This window comes from Solanum pennellii, chromosome 1, assembly GCF_001406875.1.
Source record: "Solanum pennellii chromosome 1, SPENNV200".
In the NCBI taxonomy this organism is placed as follows: Eukaryota; Viridiplantae; Streptophyta; class Magnoliopsida; order Solanales; family Solanaceae; genus Solanum; species Solanum pennellii.
In genome coordinates, this window is record NC_028637.1 from 727,328 (window position 1) to 748,256 (window position 20,929).

General features: G+C 35.0%; 3 protein-coding genes across 5 annotated transcripts; all 3 read left to right on the top strand.

Annotated features, from left to right (window-relative positions):
* The first annotated feature begins 415 nt into the window (after positions 1 to 415).
* LOC107008136 (glucan endo-1,3-beta-glucosidase 4) lies at positions 416 to 6,498 on the top strand. Its single transcript, XM_015207059.2, has 5 exons — positions 416 to 1,074; positions 2,197 to 2,337; positions 3,815 to 5,062; positions 5,908 to 5,935; positions 6,185 to 6,498. The coding sequence occupies exons 2-5, from the start codon at positions 2,265 to 2,267 to the stop codon at positions 6,339 to 6,341; spliced, it is 1,506 nt and encodes a 501-aa protein (XP_015062545.1). The 5' UTR covers positions 416 to 1,074; positions 2,197 to 2,264; the 3' UTR covers positions 6,342 to 6,498.
* A 764-nt stretch (positions 6,499 to 7,262) lies between these two features.
* LOC107007791 (constitutive photomorphogenesis protein 10) lies at positions 7,263 to 14,651 on the top strand. The gene is made up of 5 exons (XM_015206567.2): positions 7,263 to 7,522; positions 8,390 to 8,463; positions 9,362 to 9,509; positions 9,984 to 10,119; positions 14,290 to 14,651. Exons 1-4 carry the CDS (start codon positions 7,294 to 7,296, stop codon positions 10,079 to 10,081), a joined length of 549 nt encoding a protein of 182 aa, XP_015062053.1. The 5' UTR covers positions 7,263 to 7,293; the 3' UTR covers positions 10,082 to 10,119; positions 14,290 to 14,651.
* LOC107007790 (extensin-2-like) lies at positions 10,089 to 20,204 on the top strand. Of its 3 annotated transcripts, none has more exons than XM_015206563.2 (3): positions 10,089 to 11,629; positions 17,468 to 18,454; positions 18,503 to 20,204. In XM_015206563.2, exons 1-3 carry the CDS (start codon positions 11,001 to 11,003, stop codon positions 19,881 to 19,883), a joined length of 2,997 nt encoding a protein of 998 aa, XP_015062049.1. In that variant the 5' UTR covers positions 10,089 to 11,000; the 3' UTR covers positions 19,884 to 20,204. The 3 variants fall into 3 exon arrangements, with proteins under 3 accessions (XP_015062049.1, XP_015062050.1, XP_015062048.1); XM_015206564.2 differs by having other exon boundaries at positions 17,468 to 17,554; positions 17,609 to 20,204; XM_015206562.2 differs by having other exon boundaries at positions 17,468 to 20,204.
* Positions 20,205 to 20,929: the final 725 nt, after the last annotated feature.

A 20,929-nucleotide genomic window follows, 5' to 3' on the forward strand; every position in this document is an offset into this window, starting at 1 on the left:
CTTTTCAGCCTACGTGACACTACCTTGAAAAAATATCAATACGCGCTGATTTTATAAGATAGTGTCACGTAGGCCGAAAAGGGGTAGAAAATTATTTATAAAATAAGTTCAGGAGGTAATATGACTTTAGTATAATATAAGTGTGTCTCTGAAATTTCAAACGTAGATTGAAGGGATACTTATACATTTTCTCAAATTAAAAATTCAAATATAAAAAAATTATGAGAAAAATATTATTTATAAATAATGAATTTTTAGTTCATATTGTCTAAAATCTCAAAAATATATTATAATAAGTATTTTGAAATGAATGGAATAGCACTTTTTATTTTTCACTTTACTTATTAAAAATAAAATTAGAGAGGAATTTAAGGGAATTTAAGCTAGATACACGGCTAAAATCTTGATGTGTCATCTAAATCTGTCACATTTTTCAAGAATCTTCAGATCTAGAGAAGGAAAAAAAAAGTGAAGAAAGTGTTGTTTTTTTTCATATTGCAAGTAGAAAAACAAGAATTGTATAGTGTGTATATTATGTGTAAAGTTCTAAATTGAGGTTTGATATCAGCACAAGTGCTACATTTAAGGCTTCTTTATTGCTTTCTTGTCTTCTTCTTTCCTATGTGTACCCAAAAAAAGTAATCTTTTTAATAGTGTATATGTACAAAAACTTGAATAAAATAATTATTTGGACTTAAACTGTATATGGGTGTTTATGTTTTTTAATTATAAGTATAGTTTAAGATTAAAGTTTTAATCTTTATCAATAATTATGTAGTAATAAATGAACAGCTCATTTTTTGGGAGTCTCTTGAAGTTACTGCTACAGTAGACTTGTGTCTTGTGCTGTTTCAGTTTTCCTCTTTGTGACCACTCATTTCTCTGTTATTTTGTACTCAACAAAGTGTAGTGTGAAGTGGGGTAAGAGGGTTCTCTTCAATTTTTTTGTTTTTGTGTTGTCAGCTTTGTCCACTTAACTATTTGGTGTTTACATTTGAGTTTTAGTAACTGTTATAGGATCTTGGTTAATAGATTTTCTTGGTTTTGCTATAGTGGAGCAGAAGTTGAATTCAGGTACTTAGTTTCTTTTCCTTTTTGTTGTTCCTTCATTTTCTGCTTCTGGTTGAAATGTTCTGTACTTGTAAATCAGTTTTGAGATGTGGGGTTTTGAGTGTTGAGGCTAAACTTGTAAAGGGTTTCTTAATCTTTTGATATTTCTTGGGTTTTTGGTGTTGTCTGTGCTATATAAGGTGTAAGATAGTGTTAGTTTTGGATAAAGTTTGGTTCTTTGGAGGTTTTAAAGCATTTCTTGCTTATGAACTGATAAAACACATGTCATAATCAATGTTACCTCTGTAGTGACAATGTTATTTGTTTTTAAGCTGCCATGAAGTGGACTGATAACTATATGTCTTAATTTGTGTACTACTATGAGACAGAAATGTTAAATTCTTGTGAATCTGTGACCTATTGTTTTGGTAGACAAGCTTGCTAAACTGCACAAAGTTTGAATCTTTTGTTAGGTTCTTGTTAAATGGAACCAGAGACTGTATTAAGGGCTGTTCACTGCTGAAATTGTTCAGCTAGATATCGTTTAGGGGAATACTATGCTAAGACTTGTGTTTATGGATGTGTAGTTTCGGTTTATTTTTAATCGCTGGGGTTGGGATGAGGATATGGTATAAATTCTTCTAATATAGTTCATGATGGTAGTACAAGATCCTTTACTTGAGCACAGTCAACGAGTTAGAGAGCAAATAGCCTTTTCCTCTTTCTGATATTTCTGTTCTTTTGAATTACTTTGCTATAAACACGATCATCTATAGATATAATGTGGTGATTTAGCCATTTGCCTTGAGCTCATGGCACGTGTAGACTTTGTTTCATATTTATTTGGTGGGTTCTTCATCCCTAGTTAATATTGTTAGGCGAAACCCAATGACATAGAAGGACGCTGTTAATTTAAGTTCGAGCATCTTTACCGAATAGTCTCATTTTTTCTATTTGGTTACTTTGCTCAGTTTTTAGATTTCTGGGGTCAGCATTACTGGAAGAATGAACTTTTCACCTGTTAAGTTTTGCAGTTCTGCTTATCATTCAATGTTATATAGTCATACAACAGAGCTCATTTGCTTTCTTTTTTTTTAAAAAAAAAAATCAAAATATCTTTAATTTCTTGTAATCTTTTTCCTGTAGCACCGTCTTGACAAATACCGTTAGAAGCAACAGTTGCTGGCTGATTGATATTAGAGTTGAAGTTTTGGATGGTTCTGATGACGCTTAAACCGTGGCTTGCCATATCTATACTATTTTCTTTCTTTATCTCAAATTTAATAGGTAATGCAGTAAGTTTCTCCCTGTCAGCTTGGTAATGTTATTGCTTTGTATTGATTCAGCACATTAGTTAATATCATGCAAGGGTCCTTATTTGGTTATCATGATCTGCTTTATAATGGTAAATATCAGTTCATATCATTGATAAATAGGTTATGCTTGGAAAATAAAAAACAAACCATCGAATTTGAACTGTTAAAAACTTTATATCGTGTTGTCTGTATCATTTATTGGATGCTTAATGGAATTCTTCTTGTTTATTTGTTTATTTTCTATCGTCATGCAACTTAAGTATAAAGATCATTTATTTCCTACTTTATTGGCTTTCTAAGTTTAGTTTATCAAACATTTCTTTTGGGGGATAATGTATATGCGTATCATGCAAGATAATTTGTAACACGTACTATTATGCAACACTAAATGCTTGTTAAACAAATAAACGTTCTAATTTATAAGAAAGATCTGTAAACTTTGAGTAAAGTATGTTAACTTTTCAAAGATGAAGTTATCATAAGAAATTTCATAGATGAAAAAGTTAACTGAATATAGTAAAATTGCTTGGAGTCGGCTTGACTGTGCTACATGATTAGAAGAGGTAAGAAGTTCACCAGATAGTGGTTGTAAGATGGAGTAGAAAAAACCATTATGGGAGACTGCATGGTGATTTAAAAGTGAAACGCCAGGTAGCGTTGTGGCATTTAATAGTTCTGCCAATCATTAAGGTTAAGCGATCAATTCCCGTTGATGGTCTAAAATTCTTCTTTGCACTTTTTGAAGGTTAGGTACTGAGTTTTGACCCAAAAACTGCTTCTTGCTCCAGCATCACCTGTCCCTGAAGCTTCTTCTGGTCCATATGCCTTTGACGCTCAAGCTCCCTCTCCCACTTTAGAATTTTTTTTTGTAATTACACATTTGGTGATTACCAGAAAAAGTTAGTTACCAAAAAAACATGACTAAGGTTTAACTAAAGGATCATCCTTCACAAGTCACTGATAGAACAATGAGTTAGGAAAGGCTACAGGAAGAAGCATTGAAGCTGCCTTATAAAATCTTGGTGTTTCGTACCGACTTGATGAAGAAACTAGTAGCATCATATTATCGTTATGAGAACGCAATTTGGAAAAAAAGACTAATCAATTATGGCAAGTCAGAAGAAATCTACTGTTTTCTTTTTATTTTGTACCTAGAAAGTTGTTCGATATGCTTTCTGGAGAATCGGTGTTAGCATTGGTATTTTGATAGTTGTTCCACTGAGGGTCCATCAGAAACAACCTATGTACCTTCACAAGTTAGGGGTAAGGCTGCGTACACACCACCCTCCATAGACCCCACTTGTGGGATTACATTTGGTATGTTGTGTAGTTGTTGTTGTTATCTTGATAGTTGTTCCAAGCGGCTTACATAATGGCCTTGCATGATGGTAAGTAAAAGGTGCTCTGATTCATTTGTAGTGCTAACGTGCATCTTTTCAAAATTGTAGGTGCATTTGTTGGAGTAAACATCGGCACTGATGTAACAAATTTACCCCCAGCTTCAGATGTGGTTGCACTCCTTAAAGCTCGTCAGATAACTAATGTGCGCCTATTTAATGCTGATGCTCATATGTTGAATGCTTTAGCCAACACTAGTATCGAAGTTATTATTGGCGTTACAAATGAAGAAGTCTTAGGGATTGGAGAATCACCATCAACTGCAGCTGCTTGGGTAAATAGAAATGTAGCAGCTTACATGCCCGGAACAAATATTACGGCTATTGCTGTGGGAAGTGAAGTTCTCACCGCAATCCCAAATGCTGCACCAGTTTTGGTTCCCGCTATGAATTACTTACATAAAGCATTAGTAGCTTCACGACTAAATAACCAAGTTAAAGTTTCAACCCCGCAATCAATGGACGTGATTGCTAAGGCATTTCCTCCTTCCACTGCCACTTTCAATTCTTCATGGAACTCAACAATCTTTCAGATCCTTCAGTTTCTAAGAAATACGAACTCGTATTACATGCTGAATGCTTATCCATATTATGAGTATGTTCAGTCTGATGGAATCTTTCCAATTGAATATGCTCTTTTCCAACCACTCTCTGCAGTGAAGCAAATTGTTGATCCGAACACCTTGTTTCATTATGTAAGCATGTTTGATGCTTTAGTTGATGCTACATACAACGCTATAGAAGCACTCAACTTTTCAGACATCCCTGTTGTTGTGACGGAGACTGGTTGGCCATGGGCTGGAGGTTCCAACGAGCCAGATGCTACCAAGGAAAATGCGGAAACTTTTAATAATAACCTGATTCGGCGTGTTTCGAATGATACCGGTCCACCTAGTCAACCCAAAATTCCTATTAACACCTTTATTTACGAGATGTTCAATGAAGACAAAAGACCTGGGCCGATCTCAGAAAGAAGTTGGGGGATCTTTTCTACGAACGGGAGCGATGTTTATTCCCTCGGTCTGGGTTCATCAGACAGCATTTCCAACAATTCTAGTTCAGCTTTTTGTGTAGCGAAACCGGGTGCAGATGAGAACAAATTGCAAGATGGAATTAACTGGGCTTGTGGCCAGGGACGTGCTAATTGCAGTGCAATTCAATCTGGGCAGCCTTGTTATTTCCCAGATACTATACAAAATCATGCTTCGTATGCTTACAACGACTATTATCAAAGAATGCATAGTCTTGGTGGAACATGTGATTTTGATGGTACAGCAACATTGACAACACAAGATCCAAGTAAGTTTTAGTATGTAATTTTCTTTTTCATCTTTACATGGAGTTCCGGGAGATGACTTGATTGGTGTCTGGATCGTTTTGGCTGATAATAGTGATTCGGTAAATTAACAGTTAATGAAATGCTGATATCCCTCTTTTATTTCTCACTCCCATATCAGTAAGAATCTATTTTGCCTATCTGGCTGAAGGCAAATGTGCTCTTAGAGATCTTATTTTCCCTTGCTGAATAAAATGAATATCAACTCCCGTCGTGTTTGACATGATGTAATATCACATATTCTAATTCATATTACTTGATGAAGCTAGAGTACGAGTGTGTTTCTATTGCATAAGTCGAGTTTTATTGCTCCTTACCGACGTTTTGGGTTGAGTTGATAGAAATGTTGTTTTAGTTTTTCAATATGATGGTATCTTTACTTTACGCTATATTAGATGAACGACATTAAAATCTTCAAATGTTTGTGTATGATATATGGGACTGAAACATTGCTTATTTGCAAGAAAGCCTTGTTGTGTCTACTTAATTTCATACAGTTTAAGCAATGGTTTCTCCGTTCTCGGAGTTGTGATGCTTAATTAACATGCAAAGTATACGTTTCTACATTATTGCGAAATGCTTATAGCAGTATATTTCTTAGTAGCATTTCAACATGCTGAACCTAGCATTTTTTTCTATACGAAGCTCTTTTGCTCTTCCGTTCACTTTTGCTTTTCAAAATCGTCAATAACAATCTAGGAAGTATTCATTAAAATTGCTACCTTTTTCATCCTTTGTGTATGTTATCAGAACCATTTTTCGTTTTCTTTCCCGAAACCTGATTCATTTAATGTCTTTCCTGGTGCAGGTTCCAGAACATGTAAATTTACCGGAAGGTGAGATATCTAAACGAAGTACAATTCATAAAAATCTTTACGAGTACAGTCAAGCCTCTCTATAACAATCATCCTTCATGACAAACCCCGTTTTTCATTGGGATTGATTCTTCATGTTATATTATATGTTCTCTATTACAACATTACGTCGTTGACGCTGTCATAGAGAAGCTTGACCATACTAACATGTTGCATTTGCACAAACATTGCCTCTATATGCACTGAATTTGCTTCTTTTTCATCCGACAGTTCGAATTCAGGTGGAGTGTTTCCTCCGGCAGCATTTGGACCTATCGTTGCACCGACTTCTCAGAGTTCAACGATTCGATCGCCGGTTATTGCTTACACAATTGTTGTATTTTTGGCTTTGTTGATTCTTGATGTGAATGCACATTTTGTTTTTTAGCATCTTTAGGAAGATTGAGATCTTTGCATTTTTGGATTCCCTTTGTGTATTTTTGCAGGAAAATTGAACCAACTCTATTAGTTTGTTAGTTTAGATGATTGATATTTGTCTTTTAACACTCAACTAGATGATGATTTAAATCCATTTTTTTTGCATATTTTTTCCTTGATGAAATGTCTCTTTAGTCCTTACATGACCCAACCCCTACCCTAGCTTTAATCGTAAATAACGATGGTGTTCTGGTCAGCTTGATACACTCTTACTCATTAGTTCGAGTACACGCGGAATTTAATCCATCAATGTTTAGACATACAAGAAGGAACCACTCGTACAAATGCGAAGAAATCACCTTTTTCTTTTAAAATTCAAAGACATGAGAAAAATTTATTAAAATCACTTTTTCTATAAAAAGCTTAAGACATCCAAGAACGAAATTTCAGAGATGTACTTTAATTAATTTAAAGTTTTATTACCTCTGAATCTATTTTTTTGTAATTTTGTGCATTTTATTTATTTATTTATGTGGTATTCAAATATCTCTCATGCGCCTCGATTGCATGGAGTCACAGAGTGTGCCACGTAAAATAAAAGGTATACAAAATTATATTAAAAAAAAGTTCGAAGATAATAGATTTTTAATTTAGTTAAAATACGTCTCTAAGATTTTGATCATAGTATAATATAAGAGATACTTATGCTTTATCCCTCACTTTTTGACGTTGAATTCATATGAATCCAATAATCTATACATTCATATCATTTAAATTTTGAATTTGCCTCGCTTCGACTAAATGACTTATGACTCCTAAGGTTAAATAATTTACTTTTTTTTTATTTTTTAGGATTTGGAATCAAACTTTAAAACGACATCGTATTAGAACAAAGTAGTATCAGCAAAAGGCTTACACTTGGATAAAGCTGAAAGATTATCTTCTAGCAGGATAGAATAAAAATGTACAGCGGAGCTCCCTCCGGCGGAATAGCAATCGGCGGCGGCGGCGGCGGCGGCGGAGGAAGAGGAGGAGGAAGAACATGGTCGTCGACTACGTCGGTATCAACATCAGGGAAGAGAATACAGAAGGAAATGACAGAATTAAGCATGGAAGCACCACCAGATTGTGCAGCTGGACCTAAAGGAGATAATCTTTACCATTGGGTTGCTACTCTCTTTGGACCACCTGGTAATTTCTGTTTGAATAGTTATAAAAATTTGATCTTTCTGTTTTTTTTTTTTTCGCGAGTTTCATATTTCAACTATCACTTGTTCTGTTTTCGCATTTGAAGCTAGTACTGTGTCTATGTGTTAAAGCATCCTTTAACTATCAGTTGTTCCCTTTTCGTATCGGTACTATCATTAATGTTCATGTAGATAAAAAGAAATGTTTGATAGTTGAGGTGTGTTTAGTTCAGGTAGAAGTAGGGAACAAATGGTAGTTGAGGTGTTATGTATGAAGTATTAGTTAGGATAAGATTTTTCAGTTTTTAAAACAACATATACAGTGTAATCCAACGTGATCTCGGAATTTCAGATCATCAAAAAACATGGTGGATTATAGCACACGAAAATTGACAAAATGGGGGGGTGTTTTACATGCTCTGAGGCTCGTTTGACCTTGAAAATGAGTCGTTTTGGCCGTGGTGTCCAATTGACCCCGTAGATAAGGTCTGTGGGTTCTGGAAAGGATAGAGTGTGCACAAACCTTACCCCATCTTTCGTGGATCTAAGTTATATACACAAAAGAAATTTTACACTTGCAATGCAATTTAACTGAGTACAACAATTTATTTCTTTATTTTTCATGTTACCATATTTATCTTCCTAGAAGAGTTGCGTCCTGCAATATGTTTAAACGAATTTGAGGGTGTAAAAGATTTCTCAATGTACAAAACTTGAGCTTTTTAATTGCTTGATTAAAATGAATTGTCGTACTTCAAATTTGGTTGTATTTCTGCTTGATTTTCCGATATTTAGATGGAGAAATTATTGCTTTCAATTTACTGTAGAGTTCCTGTTACTTCTCTAACTGAAATCTTCATGTTTCTCGCAGGAACACCTTATGAGGGTGGAATATTTTTTCTTGATATAACCTTTCCTTCTGATTATCCATTTAAACCTCCAAAGGTATGTTGAAGGTTACACAGTGAATCTCCTATACATCTAGCGTTGTATTTTTCCTGATCCAGGTGTCTACTTTTGTATTTTTATCTGAACAACAAACTTCCAATATTCTCCGTTAGCTATGCCATTTGTCCTGATATAAACTTTAAAACTAGGATGAAGCGCAAAGATCCTTGTTCACCGTCTTCTGATAAAATATTTGCGGAGTTCTTTTCCGTTGAACAGAACTTAGATAAGAAATGGTGATTGCTATGGACTAATTGCTTCCCTTACTTATGAAAACCATCACTTTTGTGCTATTTTGATTTTTTAGGTCATGCGTAAATGCATGGTCATTGTGGGAACTTGTTACTCTTGAGGTTTATGAGTTCTAGATTATAGCCTTTTGAGTTACTGGATTCTAAATTTATAATTTATGCACATTAAATGTGTTTTCGAAGGCAACAACAGTTTTAGATCAAAGTGACTGGGTTCTGCAGAACTCTTACATCCTACTCTAAGTTCGTTTTCCATTATTAATGGGAAAAATCAAGCATGTCATTCCCGAAGCTCTTATTTCTTACACCTTTTGTTGATTAAAAAATAGAAGAAGAGTACTTTACTCCTTCCTGAACTTTGTTTTGGTGTACAGTAAATGAGTAAACAACTTCGTAAGATCTGGTATCTGTGTTGTTACTTTCATCTTTATGCAGTAACATGCTTCCTAATGATTGTCGTTCTATTAAATTAAGAAAATAAAAGCATGGCTTCCTTTTGGTTGAAATATTTTCACCACCAAATTCAGCCGATAAACACGAATCATTTTCTCAGATTTGGTTATAGTTCTTGTTTGTCAGCTGACTTTGGTGGAAATCAATTTTTTCTTCCCTTTTCTTTTTGTTCTGATCTCAGGCTTTTGCAGGTTGTATTCAAAACTCGCATATATCATTGTAATGTAGATCCTTCCGGCAATGTTAGCTTGGACATCCTAACAGAGAACTGGAGTCCAGCGTTAACAATCTCAAAGGTGCTACTTGCTCTGAGATCAATGTTCACCAATCCTGAAACTTGTAAGCACATCTTCTATCTTCTGTCCTGTGTCCTCTCTCAAAAGAAGTGAAACATATGAAAAATATTTATTTTATAAAGAGCAGAAAACAACGACAACTACAATACCCGGTGTAGTCCACAAGTGGGATCTGAGGAGGGTAGTGTGTATGCAGCCCTATCCCTATCTTGTGAAGGTTTCAAGGCTGTTCTCAAAGGGCCCTCAGCCCAAGTAAAAGAAGAATATGAAAAGGAAATACAATAGCGAAAAAGACAATTCTGAAAATAATGGAGTGAATGACAGTAGAAAAATGAGAGGAAAACATATAAACATAAAAAGAGTCTTCATATATTGGTTGTTGAAGGTGTTGATTGATTTATGCCGTCTCCTGGTTTGCATGGGTTAAGAGTAAAATGAATAGTTGAAAATAATAACTGTAGAACAGAGTGTACAAAAACTACCTTTTTTTTGTATCTTACAGTTCCGCTTCTTGCAGATAAACCGGTTGTTCCTGGTATTGCACACTTATACTTGGGAGATAAAGCCAAACATGATGAAATAGCTGCACAATGGACACTGAGATTTGCAAGGTGAAAGAAGAACTTGATGTGGAACTTTTTTAACAAGTTCAGGTCAGCCATTGCTTAGTTTGAAGTTTAACAAGCATAGAAGAGCTGTTGTACACGATATTTAAACTTACAAACCTGTATATAATTCATATAAATAAATTCAACTTCTGTTAAACTAACTTTCTGAATTTCACATTTAGACCTGTTGCTTTGTATGTTTGTTGAATAGTTCTTTCCTCCATATCACAAGCCCTTGAGGCTGAACCAATAAAGCAGAATGAAACTGGCGGACAGGTTTTACCCTAAAATTTCGATTAATCTTGCATCATGTGAAGTTTTTTTTTTTTTTTTTTTGATCTTTTATTGAAAGCAAGTAGAACCTGCTAAGGGATCTTTTTTTTGGATCTTTTAGAACATGACACTATACCCGTTAGTTGTAGTTGCATCACATTTCCTCCCAAAGCTTGCTAAGGGATTCCACCACAACATTGTCATATCGGTAGACATGGCGAACTTCAGTAGGCCCATTGCTCCCAGGTTGAACCTGCAGTCAAGTCTATACATTTTATGGTGTGTATTGACTGTTTTTTTCTTGAACTCCATGTTTAACATCTAATGTTATGGTGTAGATAGAGGAAGAAAGAGAATTTCCCACACTCTTTTTCTGGTGATATTATTTTAAGAAAAAGTCAACCTTATAATACTTAGTAGGATGCCATTACTTAGGGATATCCTGCATTATTAGTGGGTAACCATGAAGGCTCTTAGTACTGACCTAGTCTTTGTTTGAACTTTGTTATCATCATAGTGGTTAACCATGAAGAAAATACATAAATATTGAGGAGGATGGGATGTCACAATTGCACTATAAAAACCAGAGATCTTAACTCAACTATGCAACACAAGTCTTAGTTCTATCCTTTCTTTTCTCTCCAAGAATCACAATGAGAAGCTTTAGGAATTTGGGGCAATTGCCTCTATTAGCATTTGCTTTGGCAATTTGCTTTGTAGCTAGCACTGTTGTTGCTGATTACTCTTATGGCTATAGTTCTCCTTCACCTACTTACACCTCTAAGAAGTACTACAAATCACCATCTCCATCTCCATACTACAAGAAACCGGAGAAACATGCTGAATATTCTCCGTCACACTATTACAAGTCACCGGTGCCTTCCAAGCACGACTATTACAAGTCTCCTACTCCTTCAAAGCATTACTACAAATCACCAGTAGTAGTGAAGTATTACAAATCACCAGTTCCTTCAAAGAAGTACTACAAAGCGCCTTCCCATCCAAAGAAGTACTACTACAAGGCACCTTCCCATTCAAACAAGTACTACAAGGCCCCTGCTCCTTCAAAGAAATACTACAAGTCACCTGCCCCTTCAAAGAACTATTACAAGTCACCATCCCCTGTAAAGTACTACAAATCTCCTTCACCTGCAAAATACTACAAGTCACCTGCTCCATCAAAGCACTATTACTACAAGTCACCATCCCCTACAAAGTACTACAAGTCTCCATCGCCTGCAAAATACTACAAGTCGCCCGCTCCAAAGCACTATTACTACAAATCTCCATCGCCTGCAAAATACTACAAGTCACCTGCTCCGTCAAAGAACTATTACTACAAATCTCCATCGCCTGTAAAGTACTACAAGTGGCCTTCACCATCAAATCACTATTACTACAAGTCACCATCTCCAACAAAATATTACAAATCACCCGCTCCTTCTAAATACTATAAATCTACCCCTTACTACAAGTCCCCTCCACCTCCCCCATACTACAAAAAATCTACCCCTTACTACAAGTCCCCTCCACCTCCCCCATACTACAAAAAATCTACCCCTTACTACAAATCCCCTCCACCTCCCCCATACTACAAAGAATCTACCCCTTACTACAAGTCCCCTCCTCCTCCCCCATACTACAAAGAATCTACGCCTTCTTACAAGTCCCCTCCTCCTCCCCCATACTACAAAGAATCTACACCTTCCTATAAATCCCCTCCACCTCCCCCATACTACAAAGAATCTACTCCTTACTACAAGTCCCCTCCACCTCCCCCGTACTACAAAGAATCTACACCTTCCTACAAGTCCCCTCCACCTCCCCCATACTACAAGGAATCTACGCCTTCCTACAAGTCCCCTCCACCTCCCCCATACTACAAAGAATCTACGCCTTCCTACAAGTCCCCTCCACCTCCCCCATACTACAAAGAATCTACCCCTTACTACAAGTCCCCTCCACCTCCCCCATACTACAAAGAATCTACACCTTCTTACAAGTCCCCTCCTCCTCCACCATACTACAAAGAATCTACCCCTTCCTATAAATCACCTCCACCTCCCCCATACTACAAAGAGTCTACTCCTTCATATAAATCCCCTCCCCCTCCCCCATACTACAAAGAATCTACCCCTTCCTATAAATCCCCTCCCCCTCCACCATACTACAAAGAATCTACACCTTCCTATAAATCTCCTCCACCCCCACCAACATATTATTAAAATAGTTACTAATTCTATCATTTCCACCATTTCCGTGAATTCTAAATCCTACTTTGAGTATCTCTATTTCCTCAGCCAAAATTTTATGTATTCTTCAAGAAGGTTTTGCTTGTTTTGTGTGTTCCTTTCTTTTAATAATTTATAATATGCATTGTTTGAGATCTTCAAGATCTCCTTCAGTTTGGTTCATTGTATCAAGATTCTTTTTGATGTAATCTCTTGAGAGTTCCACTTTGTGTAATACTATCTTCTTCTTTATCAAATATTGTTTGCTCTATTGGTTGAGTTCTTGACTTCTTTCGTTGTTCCATAAGTATTCACCTTCTGGACATCTATGCTGAACTCTTATATGAAGAGAAACCACTTTCGAGTATTGTCTCTGGTAACTGTACTCATTAACTTTTGAGAAAGTAAAATTATATAAAATAAACAGAATAAGAAAGAAATAAGAGGCATTTGAACTTAAGCAAATGCATCATTTCAACAATTTCTTTTCTAACATAGAGAAGGCGAAAAGGAAATATAGTCAAGGTTTATCTACATTTTTCTCTTCAAAGATGCAACCAAGTTTCAGATTTGTTAGAAAATTATTCTTAGTATTATAGGTTAAACTAAAATTATATGTGCATCCAACATTATGGCTTCCATTAAGTTACTAATAAGTTAAAAAACAATTCATACAGAAATGGGATCCCCAATAGCCAGAGACAAAAGATTCATATGAGAACGTCCCTCCAAACTAATGGATGTAAACAAATAGCGTCCCTCCACTAAAACTGGCTGGAATGCCTGCATGCCTAATCTATGCAGATTGGATGCTCTATTCAGCAATATAGGATGTCCTGTGTAGCTTCTTGATCAGTAAAAAAGAGTAATCTTCTTATGTTGTTATTCATAAGTTGTTATCCCCTTGCATCTAACTATTAGATAAATAAGTTTCATACCCCAAGAACAAGAAAAGAAACATACTGATATCAATCCGACTTAAGTAGGAAAACGTATTTGACGAGGAAAATGTAGAGTCTGAATAATGAAGACCTGGGAAAAATTAAGACATCAAGATTTTTCCTATAGAAGTTCTGGATACCTCACTGTAGTTGGCGTTGTTAATGGAGAATATGTGACATTTGACTCTAATTTTCTTAGTTGCAATTTTTCAACCTTTGTTCTGTGATCTGTCATCTGTAAAGGGGGATTAAAGAGTGAAGGTTTATATAAGGACTTTTTGGGGTTCATAAGACTAGTTACATACTATGCACATGAACTATTGGGATAAGCTTGTGCGTTGAACATTGGGATCATTTCAGGTGTACTTCTGGACACTTGAGGTGTAAGTATCGCGAGACAACTATCTCTACATCTGTCCCAAAGTATCTCATCTGTATATTAGTCCCTGACGAGTCTCAAGTTTGCCTTCCATACATGATCCTCAGACCAAAATGTTATATAAGATGTGATCTGGTATGATTATCCACTGTTCAATAGTAAAGTCAACTTGTAGATTCTTGTTCTGGAAAAAGATGAGAGAACTTCCCATTCCCCTTTTTAAATTGCCATTCTTATACTTTGCCAATGGGATGACAGTTGTGGCATACCTCTTCTCATATTTCATTTTTGTTTCTAAATTATTTCTTCATCATGAATTTTTTTTTTAAAGATTAAAGCCATGGGTAAATGCTTCTCACTAAGTACTGACTTGGTCTTTATTTTGACTTAGGTATCATCTTAGTGGCTAACCATGAAGGTCATTATACACTTTGTTCCCGAGAAGATTCAAGAGAACGTGATTTCTACTGGCTATGCAAAGACAAGCGAGAAATCGGATGATATATTCACGTGTACTCGTGTGGAATATCTTTGTAACATGTTGGAAACGATAAATATCTATACTCCAACTTGAGAGGGAGTGCTACGTAATGTATATATACACATCTTCATACAATCGTAGGTTGAGATATTTAGGGATTTCGTAACATTGTTTCCTTAGATAGATTTACTTGTACACCTACGAATAGCTACCATTGTGTCTTTATCATATATTATTATAAGTGGGAAGCTTTCAACTTTAAAGTTGAATTACTATTTTGTCCCTATACTAAATTAAAATATTATATATCTAATTAATTAACTATTAAATAGTTACATCTTATTTTAGTTTTCCTTTTCATAATATTACCTCTTTTATTATTCATATCTAATTCAATTAATTTAAAAGGTCCTTAATAATCTATTTAAGAAATATTGCAATTTCATCACCCTTTAGTATCCGTTTAGAATTTGTATAGTTGCAAAGAAAAAAAGATTCATTTTTGTATACATTTTCCCATCATAATTTCTTTGGGAATATCAATTAGTACCACATTATCAAAAAATTACTATTCATTTTGACTGCATTTACCTTAGTGATTTTACTTTTTTTCGCTCATTCATGCGTTATATTAACTAATCCAAAAGAGATAATTTTTCTATTAAATATTTTTATATTACAAATCAGATATAAGTTTAAAAAGACAATTTCATTTAATAATATTCTATTTAATTAATTAACTATACTCATCAAAAGTTGGAAATAAAAATATGTTTTTCATTAACTTTTAAAGTTATATTAATAGACTTTTAAACAAAATACATTGAATCTGAATGTAGAAAGTTGTTACATATTTCCACATTTATTGAAAGTTTTAGTTTCTTAGTTATTACTTCAATTAAAATGTTTAATTCCTCTCATCTTCCATGGAATCATAACCTTTTCATATTCTTTAAAGGATTCTATAAATTTGAAAAATTTNAAATTTCATATTATTCAATCACATAGTAAAATGATTTATCAAACAAAGTAAAAATCATCTTATTAGTTCTATATTCATAACTTCAACAAGCTTTTCATAGTCATGCATTCATACCCATTTTCTACTTTTGGGATTCAGTTACAAAATAATATTGAGTTTTGATTTTAAGAGTTATATTGATTCATCGTGGAAATGTTGGAGACCAAACATATAATGGCCCTTCTTTCGATTTCGATAATGTCTTTATTTTAGTATAAAGAATAGCCGAAAACAATATTTATGTATAAATATTTAATAATTTTTCAATTTATATGATGAAACTTCTTTTAAAGTCGGTGATATTATTATTTGTGTATTTTTTTACTAATATTCCTTAGTTATCTTGCTCAAATGATCTTTCTTTTTGTTTGTGCATATATTTGCACTTTATTTACTGATTTTATATTTTATCATAATTTTTTTCGGTTGCAATTATTTTCGTCTATTAATAGATTTTTTGGTGATGATCTCTCGTATAAAGTGAACAAAAAATATAAGTTCACTTCACCTTTGTATTTCATCATCTTATAATTTCTATAAATTTATGTAAAATCAATTTATTGGTCATTTTTTTCCTCATTAACATGGTAAATATATATTTATTCATTATGTCTTTAATAATTTTGTTCTATATGTTTGCGTCCATTCTTAAATTTAGAGCAAGAGTTCACCGCTACAATACATACTATATTATCTTAATTAGTTTATATTTTTCAACAATTTTTTATTTTGTAAACAAATAACCAAAATTAAATGAAAAGAATTGTTTGACATTGTTATTTTTACATAAAACAACATATATAAAAGAATAATATAATTGATAATTATCAACATCAGATTAGGCCTATACGAATTTGTATAACAACAAAAATTAAACGTGCAACGCACGTTTCTGAAACTAGTTTTACAATAAGCATACACCTTCTTTGCCATATTTCCATTTTTTGGATTGTAATTGTACTTAAATCAACTTTTGAAAAGAAAAAAACTATATATACATAAAAAAGAAATAAAAAGTCATTGGAATAATACAAATGCTTATTGAATTCTTCTCTTCAAAGACAACTCTTTTCATCTCTGTCATAACATTATTCTTAGTCTTTAATAAAATAAATTGCAATTATTATGCTACTTCAACATTGTGGTTTCCATTAAGTTAATAAATTAACCAACAACTCATAACATTATGATATTCATTAGTAAAAGATTAATCTTCTTATGTAGTTATTTGTAAATTGTTACTTCTTACATGTTTTATCTAATAAATAAATGTCATACCCCATGAACATGAAGAGGACAATATTGTTGTCAATCTGACTTAAGTAACCAGAAAAACAGATTTGAAGACGAAAATATAGAGTTTGATAAACGAAGATTCAACTTAAGGATGTTTTCGATAGAAGGTGTTGTGAAATCTCTCTGTATTTAGCATTCGTGCCGAAGAATATGTGACATTTGACTCTAATCTTTTTACTTGCAATTTTTTATACTCATTAGAATAAGTTTTAAGAAAAAAAAGTAGTGGAAAAATGCTTCCCACTAAGTATTGACCAAGTTTTTGATATGATATTAGTGGCTAACCATGAAGGATGTCACTTTGCTACTATAAAAACTAGAGATCTCAACTCAACTAAGCAACACAAGTTTTAGTTTTATCCTTTTCTTTACAATCAAAATGAGAAGAAGCTTTGGGAATTTGAGGCAATTGCCTCTACTAGCATTTGCTTTGGCAATTTGCTTTGTAGCTAGCACTGTTGTTGCTGATTACTCTTATGGCTATACTTCTCCTTCACCTACTTACACCACTAAGAAGTACTACAAGTCACCATCTCCATCTCCATACTACAAGAAACCGGAGAAACATGCGGAACATTCTCCGTCACAGTATTACAAGTCACCTACTCCTTCAAAGCATTATTACAAATCACCGGTAGTAGTGAAGTATTACAAATCACCGGCTCCTTCAAAGAAATACTACAAGTCGCCTTCCCCTTCAAAGTACTACTACAAGTCGCACACCCCTTCAAAGAAGTACTACAAGTCACCATCCCCTACAAAGTACTACAAATCTCCATCGCCTGCAAAATACTACAAGTCGCCTGCTCCATCAAAGCATTATTACTACAAGTCACCGTCCCCTGCAAAGTACTATAAATCTCCGTCACCTGCAAAATACTACAAGTCACCATCCCCTGCAAAGTACTATAAATCTCCGTCACCTGCAAAATACTACAAGTCACCATCCCCTGCAAAGTACTATAAATCTCCGTCACCTGCAAAATACTACAAGTCACCTGCTCCATCAAAGAACTATTACTACAAGTCACCATCCCCTGTAAAGTACTACAAATCTCCATCACCTGCAAAATACTACAAGTCACCTGCTCCATCAAAGAACTATTACTACAAGTCACCATCCCCTGTAAAGTACTATAAATCTCCGTCACCGGCAAAATACTACAAGTCACCTGCTCCATCAAAGAACTATTACTACAAGTCACCATCCCCTGTAAAGTACTATAAATCTCCGTCACCGGCAAAATACTACAAGTCACCTGCTCCATCAAAGAACTATTACTACAAGTCACCATCCCCTGTAAAGTACTACAAATCTCCATCACCTGCAAAATACTACAAGTCACCTGCTCCATCAAAGAACTATTACTACAAGTCACCATCCCCTGTAAAGTACTATAAATCTCCGTCACCGGCAAAATACTACAAGTCACCTGCTCCATCAAAGAACTATTACTACAAGTCACCATCCCCTGTAAAGTACTATAAATCTCCGTCACCGGCAAAATACTACAAGTCACCATCCCCTGTGAAGTACTACAAATCTCCATCACCTGTAAAATACTACAAGTCGCCTGCTCCATCAAAACACTATTACTACAAGTCACCATCTCCATCACAATATTACAAATCACCCGCTCCCTCTAAATACTATAAATCGCCGCAGCCGCCGCCACCAACATATTACAAGTCACCAGTTTATTACAAGTCTCCACCACCACCACCAGCTTATTATGAGAAATCACCTTCTTACTACAAGTCCCCTCCACCTCCACCATACTACAAAGAATCTACGCCTTACTACAAGTCCCCTCCACCTCCACCATACTACAAAGAATCTACGCCTTACTACAAGTCCCCTCCACCTCCACCATACTACAAAGAATCTACGCCTTACTACAAGTCCCCTCCACCTCCACCATACTACAAAGAATCTACGCCTTACTACAAGTCCCCTCCACCTCCACCATACTACAAAGAATCTACGCCTTACTACAAGTCCCCTCCACCTCCACCATACTACAAAGAATCTACGCCTTACTACAAGTCCCCTCCACCTCCACCATACTACAAAGAATCTACGCCTTACTACAAGTCCCCTCCACCTCCACCATACTACAAAGAATCTACGCCTTACTACAAGTCCCCTCCACCTCCACCATACTACAAAGAATCTACGCCTTACTACAAGTCCCCTCCACCTCCACCATACTACAAAGAATCTACGCCTTACTACAAGTCCCCTCCACCTCCACCATACTACAAAGAATCTACGCCTTACTACAAGTCCCCTCCACCTCCACCATACTACAAAGAATCTACGCCTTACTACAAGTCCCCTCCACCTCCACCATACTACAAAGAATCTACGCCTTACTACAAGTCCCCTCCACCTCCACCATACTACAAAGAATCTACCCCTTCCTACAAATCCCCACCACCTCCACCATACTACAAAGAATCTACCCCTTACTACAAGTCCCCTCCACCTCCACCATACTACAAAGAATCAACCCCTTCCTACAAATCCCCACCACCTCCACCATACTACAAAGAATCAACCCCTTCCTACAAATCCCCACCACCTCCACCATACTACAAAGAATCAACCCCTTCCTACAAATCCCCACCACCTCCACCATACTACAAAGAATCAACCCCTTCCTACAAATCCCCACCACCTCCACCATACTACAAAGAATCTACCCCTTACTACAAGTCCCCTCCACCTCCACCATACTACAAAGAATCAATCCCTTCCTACAAATCCCCACCACCTTCACCATACTACAAAGAATCAACCCCTTCCTACAAATCCCCACCACCTCCACCATACTACAAAGAATCAACGCCTTCCTACAAGTCCCCACCACCTCCTCCATACTACAAAGAATCAACCCCTTCCTATAAATCACCTCCACCTCCCCCATACTACAAGGAATCTACACCTTCATATAAATCTCCTCCACCTCCCCCATACTACAAAGAATCTACGCCTTCCTACAAATCCCCACCCCCTCCACCATACTACAAAGAATCTACCCCTTCCTATAAATCACCTCCACCTCCCCCATACTACAAAGAATCTACACCTTCCTATAAATCACCTCCCCCTCCACCAAAGTACTATGAGCAATCTCCTATAAAATACAACTCACCACCTCCACCATCACCAATCTATTATTAGCAAACTCCCACCTATGCCTCACCCCCATCCTCGCCAACGTACAACTAAACATTCAATAACTCTACTGTTCCCATGATTTTTACGGTCTATTTTGATTCCATTTCCCTTCCAAAATTTTAATGTATGTTAGTCGAAATGATCGACTTTATTTATCGTGTGTTCGATATTATTTTGTTCAAATAATTTATATGATGTATTACTTGAGAATTAATTAAGTATTCCTCATTGTATCAAGATTAATAGTTTGTTATTTATCTTCTCTTCTTTGTGTAATAATTTTGTATTCAAATTATTAATTGAAATGAGGTGGTATTGTCCCTAGATAATTTCTTCCCTGCAATAGTTTGTAACCTATCTAATTAAAAAAATTGGTAAATCTACTAAAATTATAAACAAATTTTAAAATAAAGTAAAAATGTGAAAAAGTTAGCGTAATTTTCAGAAATGTTAATATATGACTATGAAATATACAATCAACTTTATATAATATCATGATATACAACTCAACTACAAGGCCTAACAATCCAAAGATTAGTAGAAAACAATATATCATATGTTCCTCTTAAGAAATAAATATATTAAGATACATTTTCTTAACATTATAATTTGAATCTCTCTCTACAATTAATCGAGTTGTGTTTGGACCAATTTATGTGTATCGCGACTATTCCAATCATGTTATTTAGACTATTCCAATCTTGCTTGAGATGAAACTAAGTTTTAGATGTAAAAAAAATGTTATTTAGACTTCATAGGAAAGTTACAATTGCATAATACAACTCCAACTTTGTTTAGGTAAATAGTTATTTGCATTGGGTATTTACATATAATTTATCGTAGTTAGATAATTTAATAGAGTGAATATATTCATTAATTAACTAACCATACACATTATATTATACATTTACTAATTTGGTATAAATACTCGATCTGCAAATTAAAAAAAAAGACTTGGAAGAAGATAATATGGACTTATACATTCTTTATAATTAGCCCACTTGCAAATTATTTTTTCAACCACCAAAAAAAGATGTCACCACTAATTA